Here is a 19,665-nt window from a genome sequence, read left to right as displayed (position 1 = left end):
CTGTTTCTTTCTCATTTCATCATTTCTACCCTTCTCCATCTACTGTAGTTATGGACCACTGCATTTCTTCCCAATTTTAAGCTGGCAGTGTCCTCACTCTCCCCTCCCCCCCCCCCCAATGTTCCAGGGGTTGTTGATTAACCTGTCCACAGATCTCATTTTGAGCTTGAAATAAACACCAGGTTGCAGAAATCCGATCCCACCATGGAGGAGAAAAAGAGGCGAGGCGGGCGAGGGGCTTTGCGTGACTCATTAGGGATGTCATGTTGTTTAGAACACAGAGTCCATTCAGCATTTTAGCAGGGTATTTGCTCTCCTGGGCCTTTTAATATTTAAGATGTAATGTATTTTGATTTCTAGAATGAGCATGTTTACACACACACACACACACACACACACACACACACACACCATTGAGTTTCAGTGTAGTTTTATTGATCGTGTGGCTTTGTGCTGGCTTTACACTCTTTTTTTGTGCCTCTGCAGCTTCTGTATTGATTGTTTTAAGGATATACAATATTTTTCCATGTATAAGATTATATTTTCCCCTATTTTGTCAAGTTTAAAATGGGGGGGGGGTCATCTTATACACGGATAGTGCATTTGGGGGATTTCTTTATTTGGAGTCCCAAAAAATAGAGGTTGTGTTATACACGGAAAAATGCGGTGTGTGTTTGTGTTTGTGTTTGTGTGTGTGTGTGTGTGTGTGTGTGTGTGTGTGAGTCCCCTTTCCAAATAAAAATAGGAGACTTGCCTATTAGAATAAAGTGTACTTCAACTGTAACAGAATAAATTAGCGTGCACACACAAAGACACGCACAAACACACCTTGCAGCTTCCAAAGAATAATTGGTGCTGATAATGCCAGGGTTAGAGGTTCAGTTCCCTTATGGGACAGCTGCATATTCCTGCCTTGCAGGGGTTAGGCTAGATGATCCTCAAGGTCCCTTCCAATGCTATGGTTCTATTTTTCTAATTCATGTATAAAACATAGTTCATTTAAAACTAGTAGAAAACATCGGAAGGCAGCCCTGTTCAGGGAAGGTTCTTAATGTCTGACATTTTATTATTTTGTATGTAGTGGTACCTTGGGTTAAGAACTTAATTCGCTCCCATATCTCAGCTGCTTAGAACTCAGCTTGTTGCCTCGATTGTTAGTACAGTGGTACGTCGGGTTAAGTACTTAATTCGTTCCAGAGGGCCGTTCTTAACCTGAAACTGTTCTTAACCTGAAGCACCACTTTAGCTAATGAGGTCTGCTGCTGCCGCCGCACCACCAGAGCACGATTTCTGTTCTCATCCTGAAGCAAAGTTCTTAATCCGAGGTACTATTTCTGGGTTAGCGGAGTCTGTAACCTGAAGCGTCTGTAACCTGAAGCGTCTGTAACCCAAGGTACCACTGTATTTTGCTGAAAGCTGCCCAGAGTGGCTTGGGAAACCCAGCCAGATGGACGGGGCATAAATATTATTATTATTATTATTATTATTATTATTATTATTATTATTATTATTAATTAATGCTCTCTCCACAGCTGAATGGCAATGCCTCTTCAAAAGCTACCTGCCACAGAGAGTTGTGTACAGTGGTACCTCGCAAGACGAATGCCTCGCAAGACGAAAAACGCGCAAGACGAAAGAGTTTTCCGTTTTTTGAGTCGTTCCGCAAGACGAATTTCCCTATCGTCTTGCTTCGCAAGACGAAATGTCTTGCGAGTTCTTGCAAGTTTGTTTCCTTTTTCTTAAAGCCGCTAAACCGCTAAGCCGTTAATAGCCGCTAAGCCGCTAATAGCCGCTAATTCGCTAATAGCCGTGCTTCGCAAGACGAAAAAACCGCAAGACGAAGAGACTCGCGGAACGGATTAATTTCATCTTGCGAGGCACCACTGTATTTGTATCTTGGTGCTTTTAATTTGTGAACAGGAGACATAGTTAACGGGGGTGGGTGGGTTATATAAATGCCATAAATAAATTTGTTATGTTTCGGGGGGGGGAGTGCAGTTTAAATCCCTGGAGCAGGAGGAGAGAGCTTGGTCCCCCCCCCCAGATAGAAATCTGTCCCCATTAAAGAGCGCATTGCAAAGTTATGTTGGTGCCCTTCCTTAGGCACCCTTGCAGTTTAACACATGGTTTGCCCTTAAGCACCAGAATTCCCCAAAAGGGTATTCTGCACATGCTCAGATGCAGCCTCACTCTCTCTCTCCTTACCCCAGGAGCAGAGAAGACTCTTCATGGCAAAGAATTCTGGGGCTCATCCATTCTCAAGTTCAACCTCAAACTGGGAGAAGAAATGGTAAGATAGTCGTGGGAAGGAACTTGTGGGATGAAAGCATCCTTTTTCTGTTCTTTTTTAAACTTCCCAAATATAGCCTTGTTAGCTGCCCTCTGTTCATCCTGCTGTTGATCGCTCTCCTCCTGCTTTTAGGGATTTAAACTGCACAGATTAAGCCATCATCCCTCCAATGTTCCTGTGCGCGCTCTCTCTCTCTCTCTCTCTCTCTCTCTCTCTCTCTCTCTCCAAGGGCATATCTAATAAAAAGATGAGAGGCTGTTCAAAAATTCACTTTAATAAGCAGTGCGGTGGGTCTCTGAACGGTCGTCTCCCGACGGATGCACATTTTACCTGGTACAGTACATGAAATTGCTGTTCATCATCACAGTGGCAGAGGTCTGGGACATGATGTCCGCCGGTTTCATGCAGGCAGCATGGACTAAGGCGGTTACAGCGCTGATTCCACAAAATGCTCTTTGCTTGCTCATGTACTCATTTTAAATCTTTTGTGGGGCCTACTTTGACAAATGCTCTCAGAAGAGTTACGCTAAAAATGCTCTTTAAACAACTAAAGAGCATGAGACAAAACATCCAGGATTTGCCAGCCTCTGCACACACCTTGCTAGCTGGGCTAGCAAGGCGCATTGTCTGGGGAGATTCTCAAGAGCCACATAGGGATGGCTGGAGGGCCACATTTAGAGAAGCAGAGAATCGTAAAGTTGGAAGGGACCCCGAGGAACAAGTAGTCCAACCCCCTGCAATGCAGGAATATGCAGCTGTCCCACACGGGGTTCGAACCTGCAACCTTGGTGTTATCAGCATCACACTCTAACCAGCTGAGGACCCAGCTACACTCATCAATTATATCGTTTTAACTGTGTTATAAACATGTGACACCAGATGGCACTGCAGAGCCGTGATCCATCACCAAGGGGATTTTGCATTGAGAGCTTTTATAGCGCGTTTTTCTATCAGTGTAGATCCAACCTGAGGCCTTGGGCCTGAGGCTCCACATCCCTAGGCTAGATGGTAAGCAACCCTTGTAACACCATGAGCCATGTATCCCTATGAAGGAACAGTGAAAAGGACATCTGGATCCCACCAGCCTCTCTTCTAAATAGGGATAATAATAATAATAATAATAATAATAATAATAATAATAATAATAATAATTTTTTATTTATACCAAGCCCATCTGGCTGGGCTTCCCCAGCCACTCTGGGCGGCTTCCAAAAGAATATTAAAATACTAGAATACATCAAACATTAAAAGCTTCCCGAAACAGGGCTGCCTTCATGTGTCTCCTAAAAGCCTGGTAGTTGTTGTTCTCTTTGACACCTGGTGGGAGGGTGTTCCACAGGGAAGGCGCCACTACCGAGAAGGCCCTCTGCCTGGTTCCCTGTAACTTGGCTTCTCGCAGTGAGGGAACTGCCAGAAGGCCCTCGGTGCTGGACCTCAGTGTCCAGGTAGAACGATGGGGGTGGAGACGCTCCTTCAGATATCTGTCAATTTGTCAATCTGTCCTTCAGAGATCTGTCAATTTCAGTTCTCTCAGCTTCTCATATTTCCAAGTCTTCAGTTCTTCACATTTCTGCTATGCTTGGTTCTTGTTTAAACATGTTTTTGTGTGCAATTTTACCCAATACACACACTTTTGCAAGGCAGTTTTCCTTCTTTGTGTGGGATAAAAGGTAAAGGGACCCCTGACCATTAGGTCCAGTCGTGGCCGACTCTGGGGTTGCGGCGCTCATCTCGCTTTATTGGCCGAGGGAGCCGGCGTACAGCTTCCGGGTCATGTGGCCAGCATGACTAAGCCGCTTCTGGCGAACCAGAGCAGCGCACGGAAACGCCGTTTACCTTCCCACCGGAGCGGTACCTATTTATCTACTTGCACTTTGACGTGCTTTCGAACTGCTAGGTTGGCAGGAGCAGGGACCGAGCAATGGGAGCTCACCCCGTCGCGGGGATTCGAACCGCCAACCTTCTGATTGGCAAGTCCTAGGCTCTGTGGTTTAACCCACAGCGCCACCCACATCCCTTCTTTGTGTGGGATAACCAGCCTCATATAACTGGCATGCTGATGTCTAATTAATGCAGGAAGGGGTTCATGCCATAGAGTAAGCCAGTGGTTTTTTTTGGGGGGGGGGTGCAGTGGTATCCATACCCCTAAACATTTTGTGAATCTAAGTTTGGTCTCACTGAGAGGCAGTATTTCAATATGAGTAGGAAAATGAGAGTACCCCTAAACATTTTTTTAAAAGAAAAAAGCACTGGAGTAAGCTCTCCTGTCAGGTTTAGCGAGAATCAGCTCAGACTACATGGTTCTCACAAGCCACTATTGAGCTCCTATGTCAATAACTTAAGAACTTTCACCCCTGTAACAAAGCCACGTTTTACTGCCAGTGCAACTTTTTCTGAATGCTGTATGGAAAAGCACATCACTCTGACCTTTGGTGAGTTTGTAAGTAAACAATTTTTAACTTACCAAATGTGACTTCTTTTCCTATGCTGGAGGAAGAGGCAAAATTTGGAACTCACTTTGAAGGGCATAGTTTAAAGGTCTAACAACCTATATTTCCACGCTTTACTTTGCTGAATGTTTCGTGGCTTTAAATATCCGCTGGGGTCCTCTCACCAAAGAGTACTTGCTCCAAACTTGGATCTTGGCATTCAGGAATTTTCCTTTTAATATACCTATTATTTTTTCCTTGAACCGACTCTCTGTATGTTAGCTTCACTGGTATATGCCTTTTCATGCGCAATTCACCCCGTATTTAGAACACGTTGGGTGGCTGCAGAGCTGCTTTGTGAGATTTGCAGAAGTGCAGATTTTGGGGGGCTGCGTGCATTTGGTGGGCTTGCCTTTAAATGCTGACTTAATCCCATTTCTCCCCCCTGCCTGCTTCTAACACTAGTATAGTATTTAAGGTGGGGGGGGGGCACCCTCTCTCGCTTTTTCTGCTAAGGCCTTGAGTGCTACTGATGTGAGTCACAGATGCCAGCAGGTGAGCAGAAGCCTATGTGAAAATACTCACCCTGCCCTAAATCAAATCCCTCAACAAATGGTGGAGGGGTCCTCCCTCGCTCTTCCAGTTTCTACTTCATTCTCTAGGCTCCTCTGTTCCCTTTCGTGACCTCCTCTTTCATAGGAAGTGAACAATTTAAACCAGCCTCTGAGGCTGGCAGGGCGACCTTTTGTTGAGAAGCAGCGGACAAAAGCAACCTCCCTCTGGTTACCTTAATTCCAGGCTGCCATTACCAGGCATTCCTGCTTTTTGATGGCAGTCAAAAGGAGTTCGCCACGGGAGTCAGGATGTGGGGCAGCTGCAGGTTGAATGGCTGCAGAAGCAGGGAAGGATACAGACCCTTGCCTGCCATTGCTGCCAGAGTGCTTTTAACACAGACCCGGAGTGGGTGGATGACACTCGCAATTATGTGTAATGGATTCTTAGTGGATGAGCTGGCACTGCTCGGACAGGGTGCGCAGGCTCCCAGCTTTCCCCTTTCACCAGGAAGATTGTCTTGATTTTTTGGCTCCTGTTGGTAGGGAATCGCTCATTTTGGTTGGAGTCTGAAGCTCAAAGCACACGGGCAGTTAGAAGGCAGATGAGTTGCTGGATAAGATCTGCAGAGCCCTCCTGCCTAACACGAAACCGTGCAAAAATGGAGCTGAGTGCTTTATGCCCATTTAGAGAAATCTTGCATCTCTGCACGTTTTAGTACTGCTGGCTCTTAATTTATTTTGCCGCAGACCAAACCCAGCGTGAACCACTGGAGACTAAGCTGATTCCATTGGAATCACAGACAGATGGGTGGGTTTCCCTGGTTGTGTATGGCGTGTGGAAAGTGTGGAAAAAGAGTCTGTTAAACCTTTAAAATATCCCCTTCAAAGTTGCTTCCATACTTCCTCTCTTCTCTTGACATGGAAAGACAGCATATGTTTGGTAAGTTAAAAATGGTTTACAGTGGTGCCTCGCAAGACGAAATTAATTCGTTCCGCAAGTTTTTTCTTCTTGCGAGTTTTTCGTCTTGCGAAGCACGGTTTCCCATAGGAATGCATTGAAAATCAATTAATGCGTTCCTAGGGAAACCGCCTTCAGACCAGGTCCGGGGACAGTCTGTCCCCTGACCTCTTCTGAAGGCTGGGGGAGGGGGGGAAAGGGCTTTTCTTCCCACCCCCAGCCTTCAGAAGGCTGTTCTGAAGGCTGGGGGTGGGAAGAAAAGCCCTTCTTCCCACCTCCCGCCCCGCAAGCTCCGGGGACAGGAGGGCTTTGCTGCCGACCGCCAGCATTTTATTTTATTTTATTTTTTAAAAAAAATTTATTGGTTTTTCAACTTTTATAAAGACAAAACACACACAAAAATAACAGAAGACACAAACATGTATAAATTCAGAAAATCTTAATTTCCTAACCCTGTTCCCTGACTTCCCCCCACCCCCCCTCGTGCATCCCAATTCCCAAAATTGTGTCAGCAAATTGGTATTTCTCCTCTTAACCATCTTATTCATCTTATTACCTCTTTTATAAAGAAATATAGATTTTCCTAAGTTGGACTCAAGTTCTCTTCCATCGATTTCTCATTTTGTCTTAGTTAAAAGTCATATTAACCAAACCTAAAGATCTTGAGTGTTTTTAAGATTCTCTTCTTCCCTCCCTCCCATCCCCGGTTTTTGTCCCTTCCCAATACAAATCCAAAATAACAGTTCTTAGCCTGGGTTCCTCACGTCCAAGGCTTTCATGTCTCTTTCAGTCCCTCTGCGCCGGTCTTGTTGGTAGTCCTTTGTGTCAGTCATCAAGTCTGGAAAAAGTTCTTTCACCATCAATTCTCTTCCCACAAGGAGATTTGAAAATAACTGCTGGAAAATTTCCACAAATCCTGCATCTTCAGAGTCAAAGTCAGAATGGAGGCCCCAATCATATTTCTTTGTTTTAAATTCCTGTAATCCATAAACTCCCGGGACCTCCTCCTTCATCTTCTGCATCTTTCGCAGACTTGTGGTGAATGTGTTCCAATAATCTCCTTGTCTGTATTCCACAGATGTCGGCTTTTGGTTATTACTTCCCAGCTTTACTTTCTCTTTTTCTTGTTTAGTCTCTTGGGCCTCTTTAGATATCATTTCCCATTCAGCTGTGGATTCTTTCTCATTCAAGTCCTCAATACAAACAGCAGAGTTGCCTGTTCCAGAAGTCAAGGTCAAAAGTTGTTTATTCATTGCCAAACTCTGCTCTTGTAGGATTCCCACCAGTTGAAACATCCTTTCGATTTCCACTAGTAACTTTCCATCCACAGCCATTGTAGCCATTGTAATTTCACAGAATTCCCCCTAGGGGGAATCTGGTTACTTATTAGTCTTTTCTCCAACAATCCTTTAACTTATTATTGTTACTTTGTTTCCAACAATTTTAGTTCAATTGTAACTCATCATAGTCCAGAGGGATCTTAAATAGCAACTTTTCCACTCTAAACTGCCCGTTTGACAGCTTTGACAGCTGTCAAACTCCGCAGCTCTTACACAGGCACAAAAACAGGACACTCCCGGGCCCGGGAGGGGGGTTGTTTAAAACAAAAAGAAGGCTTCCAAAGCTCCACTCTCCAGCTCAAAATTTGCTTTAGCTAAATCTTGGAAGTTAGTGTCCTTTTTAACTCACCCCTCCAAGGGTAGGCTCTCCAGCTTAGCTCTTATGTCGTTGCTTAGATGGTCTGCAGGGGGGGGGTGCGGACTTCCTTTTAGCACACCCCCCGGTCGTCTCCAATTCAGGATAGTATTTTTAGAATCCAATTCCGTCTCACTCACGGGTTTTTCTTTCAGTCCAAATTTCAAGGAAGAAAGTCAGCGCTCTCCGGTCATGGCTCGCGGCTTCGCTCAACCGAGGTAGCGATCGACTCTCAGTGCCACGCCACCCTCCGTATCCTCTCCGCAACCTTTAAAAAGGCTCTTCGTGGATCGGGGGGGCGCTTAAGGCACCCACCGAGTCTTCAGTCCGCAGGCTTCCGCACCTGCGGTTTTTAAGGGTCCCCGCGTCGCCGGCGCGGCAAAGACCCGTCCTCGGTTGAGCCGATTCCCTCCGCAGCTCGGAGGGAATCCGCCATTTCCAGGTCGCGCCAACCCGGAAGTCGACCGACCGCCAGCATTTTAAAAGCCCCTGCTGTCCCGGGGCGATTTTAAAATGCTGGCGGGCGGGAGCGAAGTCTCTGCTGTCCCGGGGAGATTTTAAAATGCTGGGGGTCGGCAGCGAACGCTTCGCTCCCGCCCGCCAGCATTTTAAGATCGCCCGGGGCAGCGGAGAAGTCTCTGCTGTCCCGGGAAGGCAGGCGGGGGGGGGGAGCAAAGACTTTTGCCCCCCGCCGGCCTTCAGAAGAGGTCCAGGACCTCTTCTGAAGGCCGGCTGTGGGCGAAAGTCTTTGCTCCCGACCGCCAGCAATTTAAAACAGGTCCCCGGAGATTTCCCTATGGGCTTTCGTCTTGCGAAGCAAGCCCATAGGGAAATTCGTCTTGCGAAGCGCCTCCAAAACAGAAAACCCTTTCGTCTTGCGGGTTTTCCGTCTTGCGAGGCATTCGTCTTGCGGGGTACCACTGTACTTACAAACTCTTCAAAGGTAAGATTCATGTGCTTTTCCATGTAGCAGTCAGAAAACACAGGCAGTAAGACTTAGGTTGCAAAATGGTGTAGGTTTCTAAATTATTTGTATAGAAACAGAATGATGGCTCGTGTAAGGAGGAGGTCTGAGCTTGGAGCAACCAGCTCAGAACTCCTTGCTCATAGGAGTTCCCATGGTGGAATGGGAGAACAAAGAGCTCCAAATTTATTGGAAATCATCAAGAACATTGTTCAAATGGACCAAAAGTTCATTTAGACCAGCAATCTACTTCCACAGAAGCCAAATCAGAGAAGCCACAGAAGCTGAGCAAGAGGGCATCTGAAAACCTTGATCTTTTTTAGGTCACCTCTTATTTTAATTATTATTTGAATGTTTTCAATAGCTGTTTTAACTGTTTTTACTGATAATATTTTTTTTAAAATCTGCTTTGAGGGTTTTTGTTATTTTTAAAGTCCAGCAACATACAAATTTTATGAAATGAAATTTAAAGTATGTGCGTGTGTGTGATGGAATTGCATCTGCTGGAGCGAAGATGGGTTTTGGGGTGAATGCCAAAAGCCTTGCAGATGACAAGTGTCGTATTGAGAGAAATCCCCTCGTGCCGGTGTTTCCATCTGGGGCACAAAAGTCCATTGACTTCCACGTCATCCGATGACCAGAATTTTAAAAATAGAAAGAAAAACAGCTAAAAATAGTGCTGGGAGGATCTTGGCAGCAGAGCAGTGCTTGAAAAGAAAAACACCCTGCAATGTGCCCACTTTCAGCTGAAACATTCAGACCCACGAAAGCTTTCGCGGTGCTGGCACAGAAGGATGGAGGCTTATTTCCCTGTGACCCTTCCTCTTGTTTTGTTTTGTTTTCAAATCCTGCACATTCCTCTCTGCTCTTCCTGCCCCCCCCCCCGATTAGTTCCTTGCAGTGCCAAATACACAGGGCGAGGTGGGAACCATCACTTTCTAAGTGTGCCTTTCCCTCCATCTTCATCCTTTGCCTGGCATCTGCAGCAGGGCTTAGCCAAGGCTGCTTCCCCACAGCCTTCCACTGTTTCCTCGCAAGCAGGACCTGAGCCCAAGCGCCATCTACCCTCCTGCGGTTTCCAGCAGCTGGTATTCCGAAGTATGGCTGCCTCCAACTGCAGAGACAGGGCAGAGCCATCCTGGCTAGTAGCCATCGACAGCTGTCTCTTCTATGAATCTGTGTTTTTTTTATATAAAATATTTATTAATTTTTTTGAAATATAACAGTAAAAATGAAAAAGAAAAAAGAAAAATACAAAATAAAAGCAGTTAAAAACATACATCTTTTCTATTACTTATTTTCCTTTAGCTTATTTCCCGGACCTCCTCATACCTCCCTTTTTTGTATTCCACTTCAATTTATTGGTTCAGCAAATCCTTACCATTAAATTTTAACCCATTTATAACCCTTTTTGCATATTCTCTTAGATCATTACAGCTGGAAACCCCTTAATTGCTATCCAACACCATTCTATCATTCATTAATTTTACAATATTTGTGTAGATAGTCTTTAAATTTCTTCCAGTCTTCTTCCACCGACTCTTCTCCCTGGTCTTGGATTCTGCCAGTCATTTCTGCCAATTCCATATAGTCCATCACCTTCATCTGCCATTCTTCCAAAGTGGGTAAATCTTGTGTCTTCCAATTCTTGTGTCTTCCAATTCTATGAATCTGTGTAATCCTTTTCTAAAGCCATCTAGGTTGGGGACCATCACTGCCTCCTGTGGCAGGGAGTTCCATAGTTTAACTATGGGCTGCCTGAATAAGTACTTCATTTTCTCTGTCCTGAATCTCCCAGCATGAAGCTTCATTGGTTGCCTGTGAGTTCTAGTGTTAGGAGGGAAGAAAAACTTTTCTCTCTCCGCTTTCTCCATGCCATGTATGATTTTATAAACTTCTGTCCCGTCTATATTTTATTATTTATTAAATTTGTATACCGCCCTTCAGACGTCTATCTCAGGGCAGTTCACAGCCTCTTACAGTGATGCCTCTGGTTAAGAACTTAATTCGTTCTGGAGGTTCTTAACCTGAAACTGTTCTTAACCTGAGGTACCACTTTAGCTAATGGGGCCTCCCGCTGCCGCTGTGCCGCCGGTGCGCGATTTCTGTTCTCATCCTGAGGTAAAGTTCTTAACCCGAGGTAGTACTTCTGGATTATCGAAGTCTGTAACCTGAAGCGTCTGTAACCCAAGGTACCACTGTACTTGTTTTTTAAACCAAGACATCCCCAAACGCTGCCATCCTTCCTCAGAAGGGAGTGGCTCCATCCATCTGACCGTTTGGGTGGCACTTTTCTGACTCTACAATATCCTTTTTGAGCTGAAGTGACCAGAATGGCACACGGTATTCCAATTGCGTGGCACTCCGCCCCCCACCAGAATAAATAAAGACACGAGACACCATGGTTTAAGGTTAAATGGGCGAATTAGGCCACAACTTTATTGAATTCAGGAATGAGAGGCATTGGCTTAGGCATTGGTCCTAACGACTATCCGGCTCCAGCCCATTTGCTGGAGACACGGGGAAGGGTTAACACTATATCGGGGGAGTCTCCTGCCGAGGCACGTGGACTAGGAGCTCCCCCGGGTCACCGCTCTGGGGCGTGCCTTTGGCCCTCACCTCCATAGGCTTCGGACAGGGCCACGCCCCCCGGAGTCCTTTAACGGACCACCCTTCACTCACTGGGGGGAGGTGATGGCGTTCCTCCCCCCCATCCTCTTAACCCCTTCTTACCAATGCCTACCGCCAATGCCGAAGAGTTGTGACGAGTTGCTACGAGGTAGGTGAAAAACCAAATGGCTGTAAATTGCCAATTGGGAAAAATTCCTACCATGCCCCATGCGGCGACAGACCGAAGTCCATGGCAAAGTCAGAGACCTACCTAAAGGGAGGGAGGGCAGGAAAACGTGGGGGCTAGCCGGCGAAAAGAGGGTGAGCCCCCTCTGCGCCGGCCCTAAATAGGGCAGACACGGCCGGGATTCCCCTGCTCTCGCGGGGGCTGAAACCAGCCCCCGCTCATGTGGGGGGTGGGCGTGAAGCCCGCAACCCCACCTCCTGGGCAGGCCGGAAGTGGCTTTGCAGTCGTACCATAGATTTGCTTTATTTTCAATTCCTTTCTTAATGATCCCTGGCATGGAATTTGCCATTTTCAGAGCCGCTGCAACCGAGGTTGACATCTTCACCAAGGCAGGCCCAAGAACTAGGAAATGCTTTCTGGCCTTTCCACCCCCTTTCCAACACAACACAACACGGACTTGCAGTGCAAGGCACTAATAGGCTAGAGGCAGCAACAGGAAGAGGGGAGGGAAAACCAAAAGTTTGTGTGAGGGAAGAAGCAAGTGGGATGGATCTGAAAATAGGCAGTGAGTCTAAACAAAGCAGCAGTCCATATTCCTTGGGGGCTCTCACTTAATCATCCTGGCATTCAATCAGTGCTCTGAGCTGCTGATGGGCTCTGAGGGAAGAAGAGGAGCTGCTGATTTTACAAATACCTGCTGCCTGCTGCCTTGTAGAACTGCAATAACTTAAGTGGGACCTTGCTAGCTTATACTAAAGGTCCGCCTTTAGCATTTATATTTCTGGGAAGCTCACCAAAATGGTGTGTCTCAGGGGTGGGGAACCTCTAGTCCAGGGTTTCCCAAACTTGGGTCTCCAGCTGTTTTTGGACTACAACTCCCATCCTCCCTAGCTAGCAAGACCAGGGCTCAGAAGGTGATGGGAATTGTAGTCGAAAAACAGCTGAAGACTCAAGTTTGGGAAACCCTGAACCAGACTTGGCCTGCTCGGGGTTCAAATTGGGCCTGGGAGGCTGTTTTCCCCAAACCATGCCCAATTGCCTCACACATGGAGATACACAACCAGAGGCCTGAAAGACAGCTCTGTGTTCAATGTTAATTGGGTGTAATTAATTGGGTGTGGCTAAAGGGCACTGAAATGCATTACACTGTTATTTTTTTAGCTACCAGCAGGTGGAGCTGTTGCTCCTCCTGACTCAGTTATAAGGAATGTTCTATGGAAAGGAACAGTGGTCCTGCCCTGGGTGGGCCAGAAAGATTAAGAATTTTGATGCTGGATTGCTTGCGTTGATCATGGATCTAAAGGTCCCTGTCATGTACCATAACAAATTCATATGTACTACAATACTTCCAATCTTTGTTATTCGAAAATGCTGATTGTGTAAATAAGAAGCCCGAGTAGCGTTGCTGCTGGACAGGATTATGCTAATAAATGAATTTTAACACTAGGCAGATGCTGTTTTGAGCAGTGGGTTGACATGTGCTTTGACAGCTGAAAATGCCAATTTTAGCATATACAGTCCAGGCGCAACACTTTGGTAACAGACTCTAGACAGGGAGGCTCTAGGTGTCCCGGGTGACCAGATGCAGAAGGGAGGGGCTGTGGCACAGTAGCAGAGACGCAGCAGCTTCCCGGCTTCATATCTCTGGAAGCTAAAAGGATCACAAAGCAGGGCTGGGGAAGACCTGTCTTAACATGAGAACAGATGCTAGTCCCAGGAACAGGCAGATCAGGATCTGTTATTTTGGGCAGAGACGCCTGTGCCACAGTAGTCCATCCTCTCGTAACTTCTGGATTTGATTACTGCAACATGCTCTATGTGGGGGCTACCCTTGTAGACACCTTGGAAACTTCAACTGTCCCAAAACGTGTTTTCCATTTTGTAAATCAACCTTAAGAATAAAATAAGATGGAATCGGGATTAAGGGGTTTTTCTCAGGATGGCGGAGAGCATGTGTTGTGTGTCCCATTGATGTGGTGGTTTTGGTACTTGTCCTTCTTCTGGTGAGAAATGGGGGATCGGGGAGGAGGGCCAGCTGGTGAGGAATGAGAAATGTCCCTGTTTTCATCTGAGGAATGTTGGAGGGTAGGGCATTCTCTCTGGCAGCCCACAAGTTGCGGAATTCCACCCATACAGGTGCGTTTGTCTTCTCTATACAGTGGTACCTCGGGTTAAGTACTTAATTCGTTCCAGAGGTCCGTTCTTAACCTGAAACTATTCTTAACCTGAAGAACCACTATAGCTAATGGGGCCTCCTGCTGCTGCCGTGCCGCCGGAGCACGATTTCTCTTCTCATCCTGAAGCAAAGTTCTTAACCCGAGGTACTATTTCTGGGTTAGCGGAGTCTGTAACCTGAAGTGTATGTAACCTGAGGTACCACCGTACAGGTTTGGGCGAATGCTGAAAACACATATTTTATCCTGATGTTTGATCCCTACACTGTGTGTTTTCAGGACCTACTCCATTATCTGTGATTGTGATCTGTTTTAGCTTTTAATTTTAAGTTGTTGTAACCAGTGCTTTTTTTCTGGTGGGGACACAGGGGTACACATACCCCTAAACATTTTGAGCGGCAGTATTTCAATTTGAGTAGGAAAATGAGAGTACCCCTAAACATTTTTTTAGGAAAAAAAGCACTGGTTGTAACTCACCCTGACACCTGCTGGTGAAGGGCAGTTTAATCTTCTTCATCTAATAATAATAATAATAATAATAATAATAATAATAATAATAATAATAATACTTCCTGTCTGCTGGATGATTTGCAACTAGTCATCAAGGATGTCTGATTGCAAAAGTGAAGATCACATACTTCTGACTGCAAGTTCCTTCCTCAGCATCTCCATGTAGGAGTTAGGTTCCTGTCTGAAACTGGAGAAATTACTTTAATTGTTGGACTTTTGTTCCCATCAACCCTAGTCAGCACATCTCATAGTCAGGGGTGATGGGAATTGTAGTCCATAAAATCTGGAGGGCATCATGTTGTCTGGTGTAAGTAATTAGCTCCACCCTTTGAGAAAGTCCTGATCTGGTTCTCTGGATTGTGGCCCAGCTCTTTACTTAAAGGTGCCAACATGCCAAGAAAGGAAGACGCTTCCTGTTTCTCCAAAGAGGTGCATAGAAAAGGGAACTTTCAGTCCTTCACAGCATTTTTTTCCCACCAGCTTGCAGCTGAAATTTCCCCGCTGTGGTCAGTAAGTAGAACACTACCTGTCTGCTTTTGAGAAGCTCCCTTAGCCACTGTCTGGCCCAAGTCAGTATCATATGTTCCAAGTCTGTCCACACCTCTGGGTTGCAAAATCTCCATCGTGGTTTTACTAGAGCTCCTAAGATCTGCCACCAATGTAAGCGAGGGGGCAAAATGGTTTCCCATGCAGCCACAGCAGGAAACCCACATGACCATGTTTCAAAAAGCAGTTTGCTGGCTGGCATATTTCACTGAAATTTGTTTGTTTTCATAAAATTTATGCACCGCTTGATTGTAAAGAACCTCAGGTTTACAGAAGGAATAAAACGGTGAAATTACTGTCAAAAACAATTATTTGAAACATTTTTAAAACCTGCGATGAACTTTAAAACACATGTCAAGTTTCTGCATTTCTCGGTAGGCTTGCCTAAGCAAAGATGCTTTTAGCAGGGGCCAAAAAGAGTAAGGGGAAGACGTCTGCCTGCTGTCAATAGGCAGGGAGTTCCACAGTGTACTAAAAGATTGATTTCTTACAAACTCAGAATGAATATTATGTGGCACATGTAACTGTGCCAGTTTCACAGATTGAAGCATATATGAGGTAAGGTGATCTTGAGAGTTAACTCATGCGCTTGCTTTCTCTCCATTTGGGTACATATTGTGTTAAGTTGTGGGTGAACATATCAGACGACACAGCGATTCTTCAAACAGCTCTTGTTTATTCACAGGCCAGAACTGAACTGAAGGGGCCGGCCAGCCTGTTTATATAGAGCTCCACTACAACGCAACAGTAACCACTTTCTATAACTATCCAATCACTGAACGTCACTTTCAATTCCTTATTCGCATATGTGGACCTGAGTGAAAACTATCTACAGTATCCCCCTGCTGGCCCAGGGTGAGAACTTCAGTACATAACATATTGTCACCTGTATGCTCTTAAATCAGGAATGAAAAACCTCTGGCCCTACAAGTGTTGGCAGACTTACTTTGAAGTAAACAGCCTGTGCAGGTGCTGATTTTAAATTCCCAGGTATGTTCGTTTTAACTTATAAAAGTAGTGGGTTGTATCCAACTATGTTCAATCCAGAGTGGTTTCACTGAAACTGATAGATCTACTGTAAGTTTGTTATGCTCATTAACTTCAATAGGTTAATCTGAGTAGAAACGCCATGTACAACCTTTTGTTTTTTTATTCATGATTGAAGGGTATCCAAACAAGGAAGTGTTTTATTGTAAACATGCCTGGCACATTTTGGCACAATTGCCTTGATCAAGAGCTTATTCGCATATTTCTCTGCAAACTTGATCAAGAAATCTCTGTTGCAAGAGAGGTTTCTCAATCGCGTTTGCAAAGAAATAGGTGAATTAGCCTTTGATAAAGGCCATCTTTAAGACGTGCTGCTCTTTCTTGCACCATGCCTTTCTGTGTTGCCTGGTTTTGTTTGTTTGTTTGTTTGTATGTGTTTCCTTTTTAATTCGTGAACATTTCCAGAGAGGTAGCCTCTAATGAGTGGTCCATGAAAAATAATGCCACATTTGCACTAACCAGGCAGTGAGTGAATGGGTACTAAATGTTAGCAAATCTAAACTGTTCGGCTTCATGATGATTTGACATTGTATTGCACTGTTTAATTGAATATCATTGTAATGTTGTTGTTGGCTGTTTGAAAACTTCCCTGGAATGGAAATGTGAGCAAGTTATGAAAAACACAATGCCTGCTGCTGAAGATCAAGCTGCTGTGAAATAAGTTTGTAATCCTTCTTATCCCAGTTCCCCAGCAGTTCTCTCTTTTCCAAAGGTGTCTGCTCTTTTGCTAAGGAAACAGCTCTACAAGGAGAATCCTCCCTTCCTGAGGCTGAGTTGTTAATAATGAAATGACAGATGGCTTTTATCTATAAGGGACATTCCTTCTACCCCGCTCTTAATCCTGGGATTCTCTTTGTGGGCAGCTGAATGGTTCGAGGCCCTGCATTGTAAAAAATATCCATTAAGCATTGCAAGTGAAGCCCAAATCCACCAAGGGCTACTCTGCACCTGACTGTGTACTAAACGTTAGCAAATCCATTTATATAATGCAGATAGAGTCGAGAATTTTTATTTTTCAAAAACTCAGCTCCCTGTTTGAAAGGCTGGGTGCGGTGGAGAACATAAGAGAGAGCCTGCTGGATCAGGCCAGCCGCATTGTGTTCTCAGAGATGCCTATGGAAAGCCTGAAAGCAGAACCTGAATGTAGCAGCAATCTCCTCTCCCCACCTACGACTGGTTTCCAGAAGCACAGAACATAATAATCGTGGTTGGTTCTTGGTTGCTGCTGATAAACCTTCCATAATCCTCTTTTAAAGCCGTCCACGTTGGCGGCCGTCACTGCCTCCTTGCCGGAGGGAGTTCCATAGTTTAACTATGTCCTGCTTGAAGAAGGCTTTTATTTTCCCTTCGGCTTCGCTGGATGTCCCTGCGCTCTAGTATTATGAGAGGAAGGAGAAACAAAACAAAACAAAACACTTCTTATCTTTTCTGCACGCTGTGAATAATTTGGCTGCTTTTTACTCGCGCTTTCTGCAAACGAAAAAGCCCCCCAAATGCTGCGACCTTTCCTCAAAAGGGCTGTTACTCTTTTCCCGTGATTATGTTTTGGTCGCCCCTTTCCCTCCAAGCTCTACACTGTTCCTTTTTTTAGGGGGGGGGAGGAAGATGCGTAGCCGGGATTCAGTGCGAGCCCCCGCAGGTTGCACCGAAAATCCAATCTCGGAGCTAATTTTCAAAAACGGACTTGGGAGAGTTAAAGAGCTCCTGTTGACAGCTGGCAAGCCGGCCGGCCAATCCTAGCTGAAGCTGCTTTGCTGGCCACGCCCCCGTCCTTTCCCTTGCGCTCGCTGATTGGCGGAGCGATGGAAACCCGGGCAGGCGCGCGCCCTTCCTATGCTCCATATATAGAGAGAAGCGTAGGGTTCAATAGAAATGTGAGTCTTTTTTCTGGATTTTTTCTCCTCCTTCGTTCGATCGGATTTGCAGTCTGGATTTGCGATTTTCTTCTAGTGCTCTGCTAGACGCAGGATGTCAGCCAGCACCGGTTGGTTATGAAAAGCCCGAACTGATTTCTTTTTCCTGCTTCTCATTATTTTGGTTTAATAATGGCCAAAAGGAGCTCTTTGTTCATTCGAATAGTGGAAGGGAAAAATCTACCAGCCAAAGACATGTGAGTAAAACAAGCAAGCAAGCAAGCCAAGCTTTCTTTCCTCATTGCCCACCGCTTGTGATTGTTGTTGTTATTTGATCTGTTATTTATCAAACCCCAGTTCCTTGTTGCTGACGAAGCTAGTGGCGGTGTGTTTGTGATCCTCCGTGTGCTTTACTTAGAAGTTCCACTGATCGCAATGTTTTTTGGTAAGTGTGTGCAAGATTGTAGGCGTCGAGTTGCATCCAACTGAAACCTACTCGGAGTAGACCCACTGACTAGACCTATGTATGTCCATTAATTCCAGTATTCTGTGAGTATGACTAATGCTGGATACGGCCCCTTCCCTCTTGCAGATCAACACCATACATTTTAAGTATATCTGTTGCACATTCAAAGCACATAACACTCCCCAATGGATTTTGGGAACTGTAATTTGTTAAGGGCGCTGAGAATTGTAGCTCTGGGAGGGGACAGCTCCAGTTCTCCGGATTCTTTGGAGGAATCCATGTGCTTCAAATGTGTGTTGAATTTGCTGTAAATGTAGTGTGTGGGTCTGCCCTTTGCCTCTCTATTGTATGTTAAGACTTTGGTAGCTTTTTAAAAAAGAATTGTGAAATAAGTTTCTCTTTCTCAGTTGGTCAGCTGGTGTTTAAAAACATATTGGAGAAGCTTTTCTGCTTCCTCTTTTGGGGCTGAAAAACAAAATATGTACACTCTGATTCTAGGGACAGGGTTTGTTTTTTCCCCCTCCTGAAAAATCTAGCTTTGCCTTCCCGACGTTGTGTCACCCAAAACATCTGGAAGGTACCTGGTATGTGACGGCAGAGCTAGCCTGAGGAAGCTTACTTATTACCATTTAATTAAAACACAAGCTTGATTGTCAGCCCCTAGCCAACACCTTGTCCTCATTTCAAGCACGTTAATTTCTTTCTGTGAGACCAAAAAACGCCACTAACTGCATGTTTTCCTATTCTGTAACAATAAGAAATCAGTTTTGATGAAGAGGTACATCCTATCTCCCACAAACAGTTGCATTCCCACACCAACCCCACCCCGTCTGCCAAGCCAGCCTCATCTACATGGCCAAATATGTTCATAACATTCTTATTTATTTTTTATTTGATGTCTGACACTGAATTGTTATAGATTCCAGAGGGGTAGTTGTATCAGTCAGCGGCAGCAAAACTGGCAATGAGTCCGTGGCTCTGTTGAATGGCTCATCATGGCATAAGCTTCTTCTGCCTGATGATGCCACATACAGAGTTATTACAGGCACGTTTCTGAAGCAATTCCCAGTCTCTGCATGAAAGTTGGGTTTAAGACGTAAACTCCATTGGCATGACAAAAGGACAGCACAACATTCAATGCACCTAAAAATAGCAAAATGGCCTGATCGCTGTTAAAACGTATTTTCCTCCCTCGCTCTCTCTTTCTCAAATCAGGGCTTAAATTGTGCCAGATTTCATGCCAAAGCTTAGGCTCTGGAATCTGTTTCGACACCGGAGCTAAGAGCCGCTGTCACCTCTCTTTAGAAATCCTTAATCCAGCACTGTGCAGGATAAACATGATTCTGATGAAATGAGAGTGGAGAAGAAATAGGAAGCAGATA

At 45.2% G+C, this 19,665-nt stretch overlaps 2 protein-coding genes across 5 annotated transcripts in view; both read left to right on the top strand.

The window, feature by feature from the left end:
* Window positions 1–16,257, top strand: part of LOC308574890 (uncharacterized protein) — a 32,006-nt gene extending 15,749 nt beyond the window's left edge. For both annotated transcript variants that reach the window (XR_014002597.1, XM_081173248.1), the window contains 2 exons: window positions 2,211–2,290; window positions 15,603–16,257. Coding sequence is in view for 1 of the 2 variants with exons in the window: in XM_081173248.1 (XP_081029374.1) it covers window positions 2,211–2,290; window positions 15,603–15,644 (122 nt within the window). In the remaining variant the exon portion in view is untranslated. The remainder of the gene's footprint in view (window positions 1–2,210; window positions 2,291–15,602) is intronic.
* A 1,551-nt stretch (window positions 16,258–17,808) lies between these two features.
* RASA4B (RAS p21 protein activator 4B) overlaps window positions 17,809–19,665 on the top strand; it is a 51,521-nt gene continuing 49,664 nt past the window's right edge. For all 3 annotated transcript variants that reach the window (XM_081172952.1, XM_081172951.1, XM_081172950.1), the window contains exon 1: window positions 17,809–18,074. Coding sequence is in view for 2 of the 3 variants with exons in the window: in XM_081172951.1 (XP_081029077.1) it covers window positions 18,010–18,074 (65 nt within the window). In the remaining variant the exon portion in view is untranslated. The remainder of the gene's footprint in view (window positions 18,075–19,665) is intronic.

Source organism: Podarcis bocagei (genome assembly GCF_964188305.1).
Source record: "Podarcis bocagei genome assembly, chromosome: 15".
Classification (NCBI taxonomy): Eukaryota; Metazoa; Chordata; class Lepidosauria; order Squamata; family Lacertidae; genus Podarcis; species Podarcis bocagei.
The sequence above is the reverse complement of the archived record's forward strand: the minus strand, read 5'-3'. Positions and strand labels throughout refer to the sequence as shown.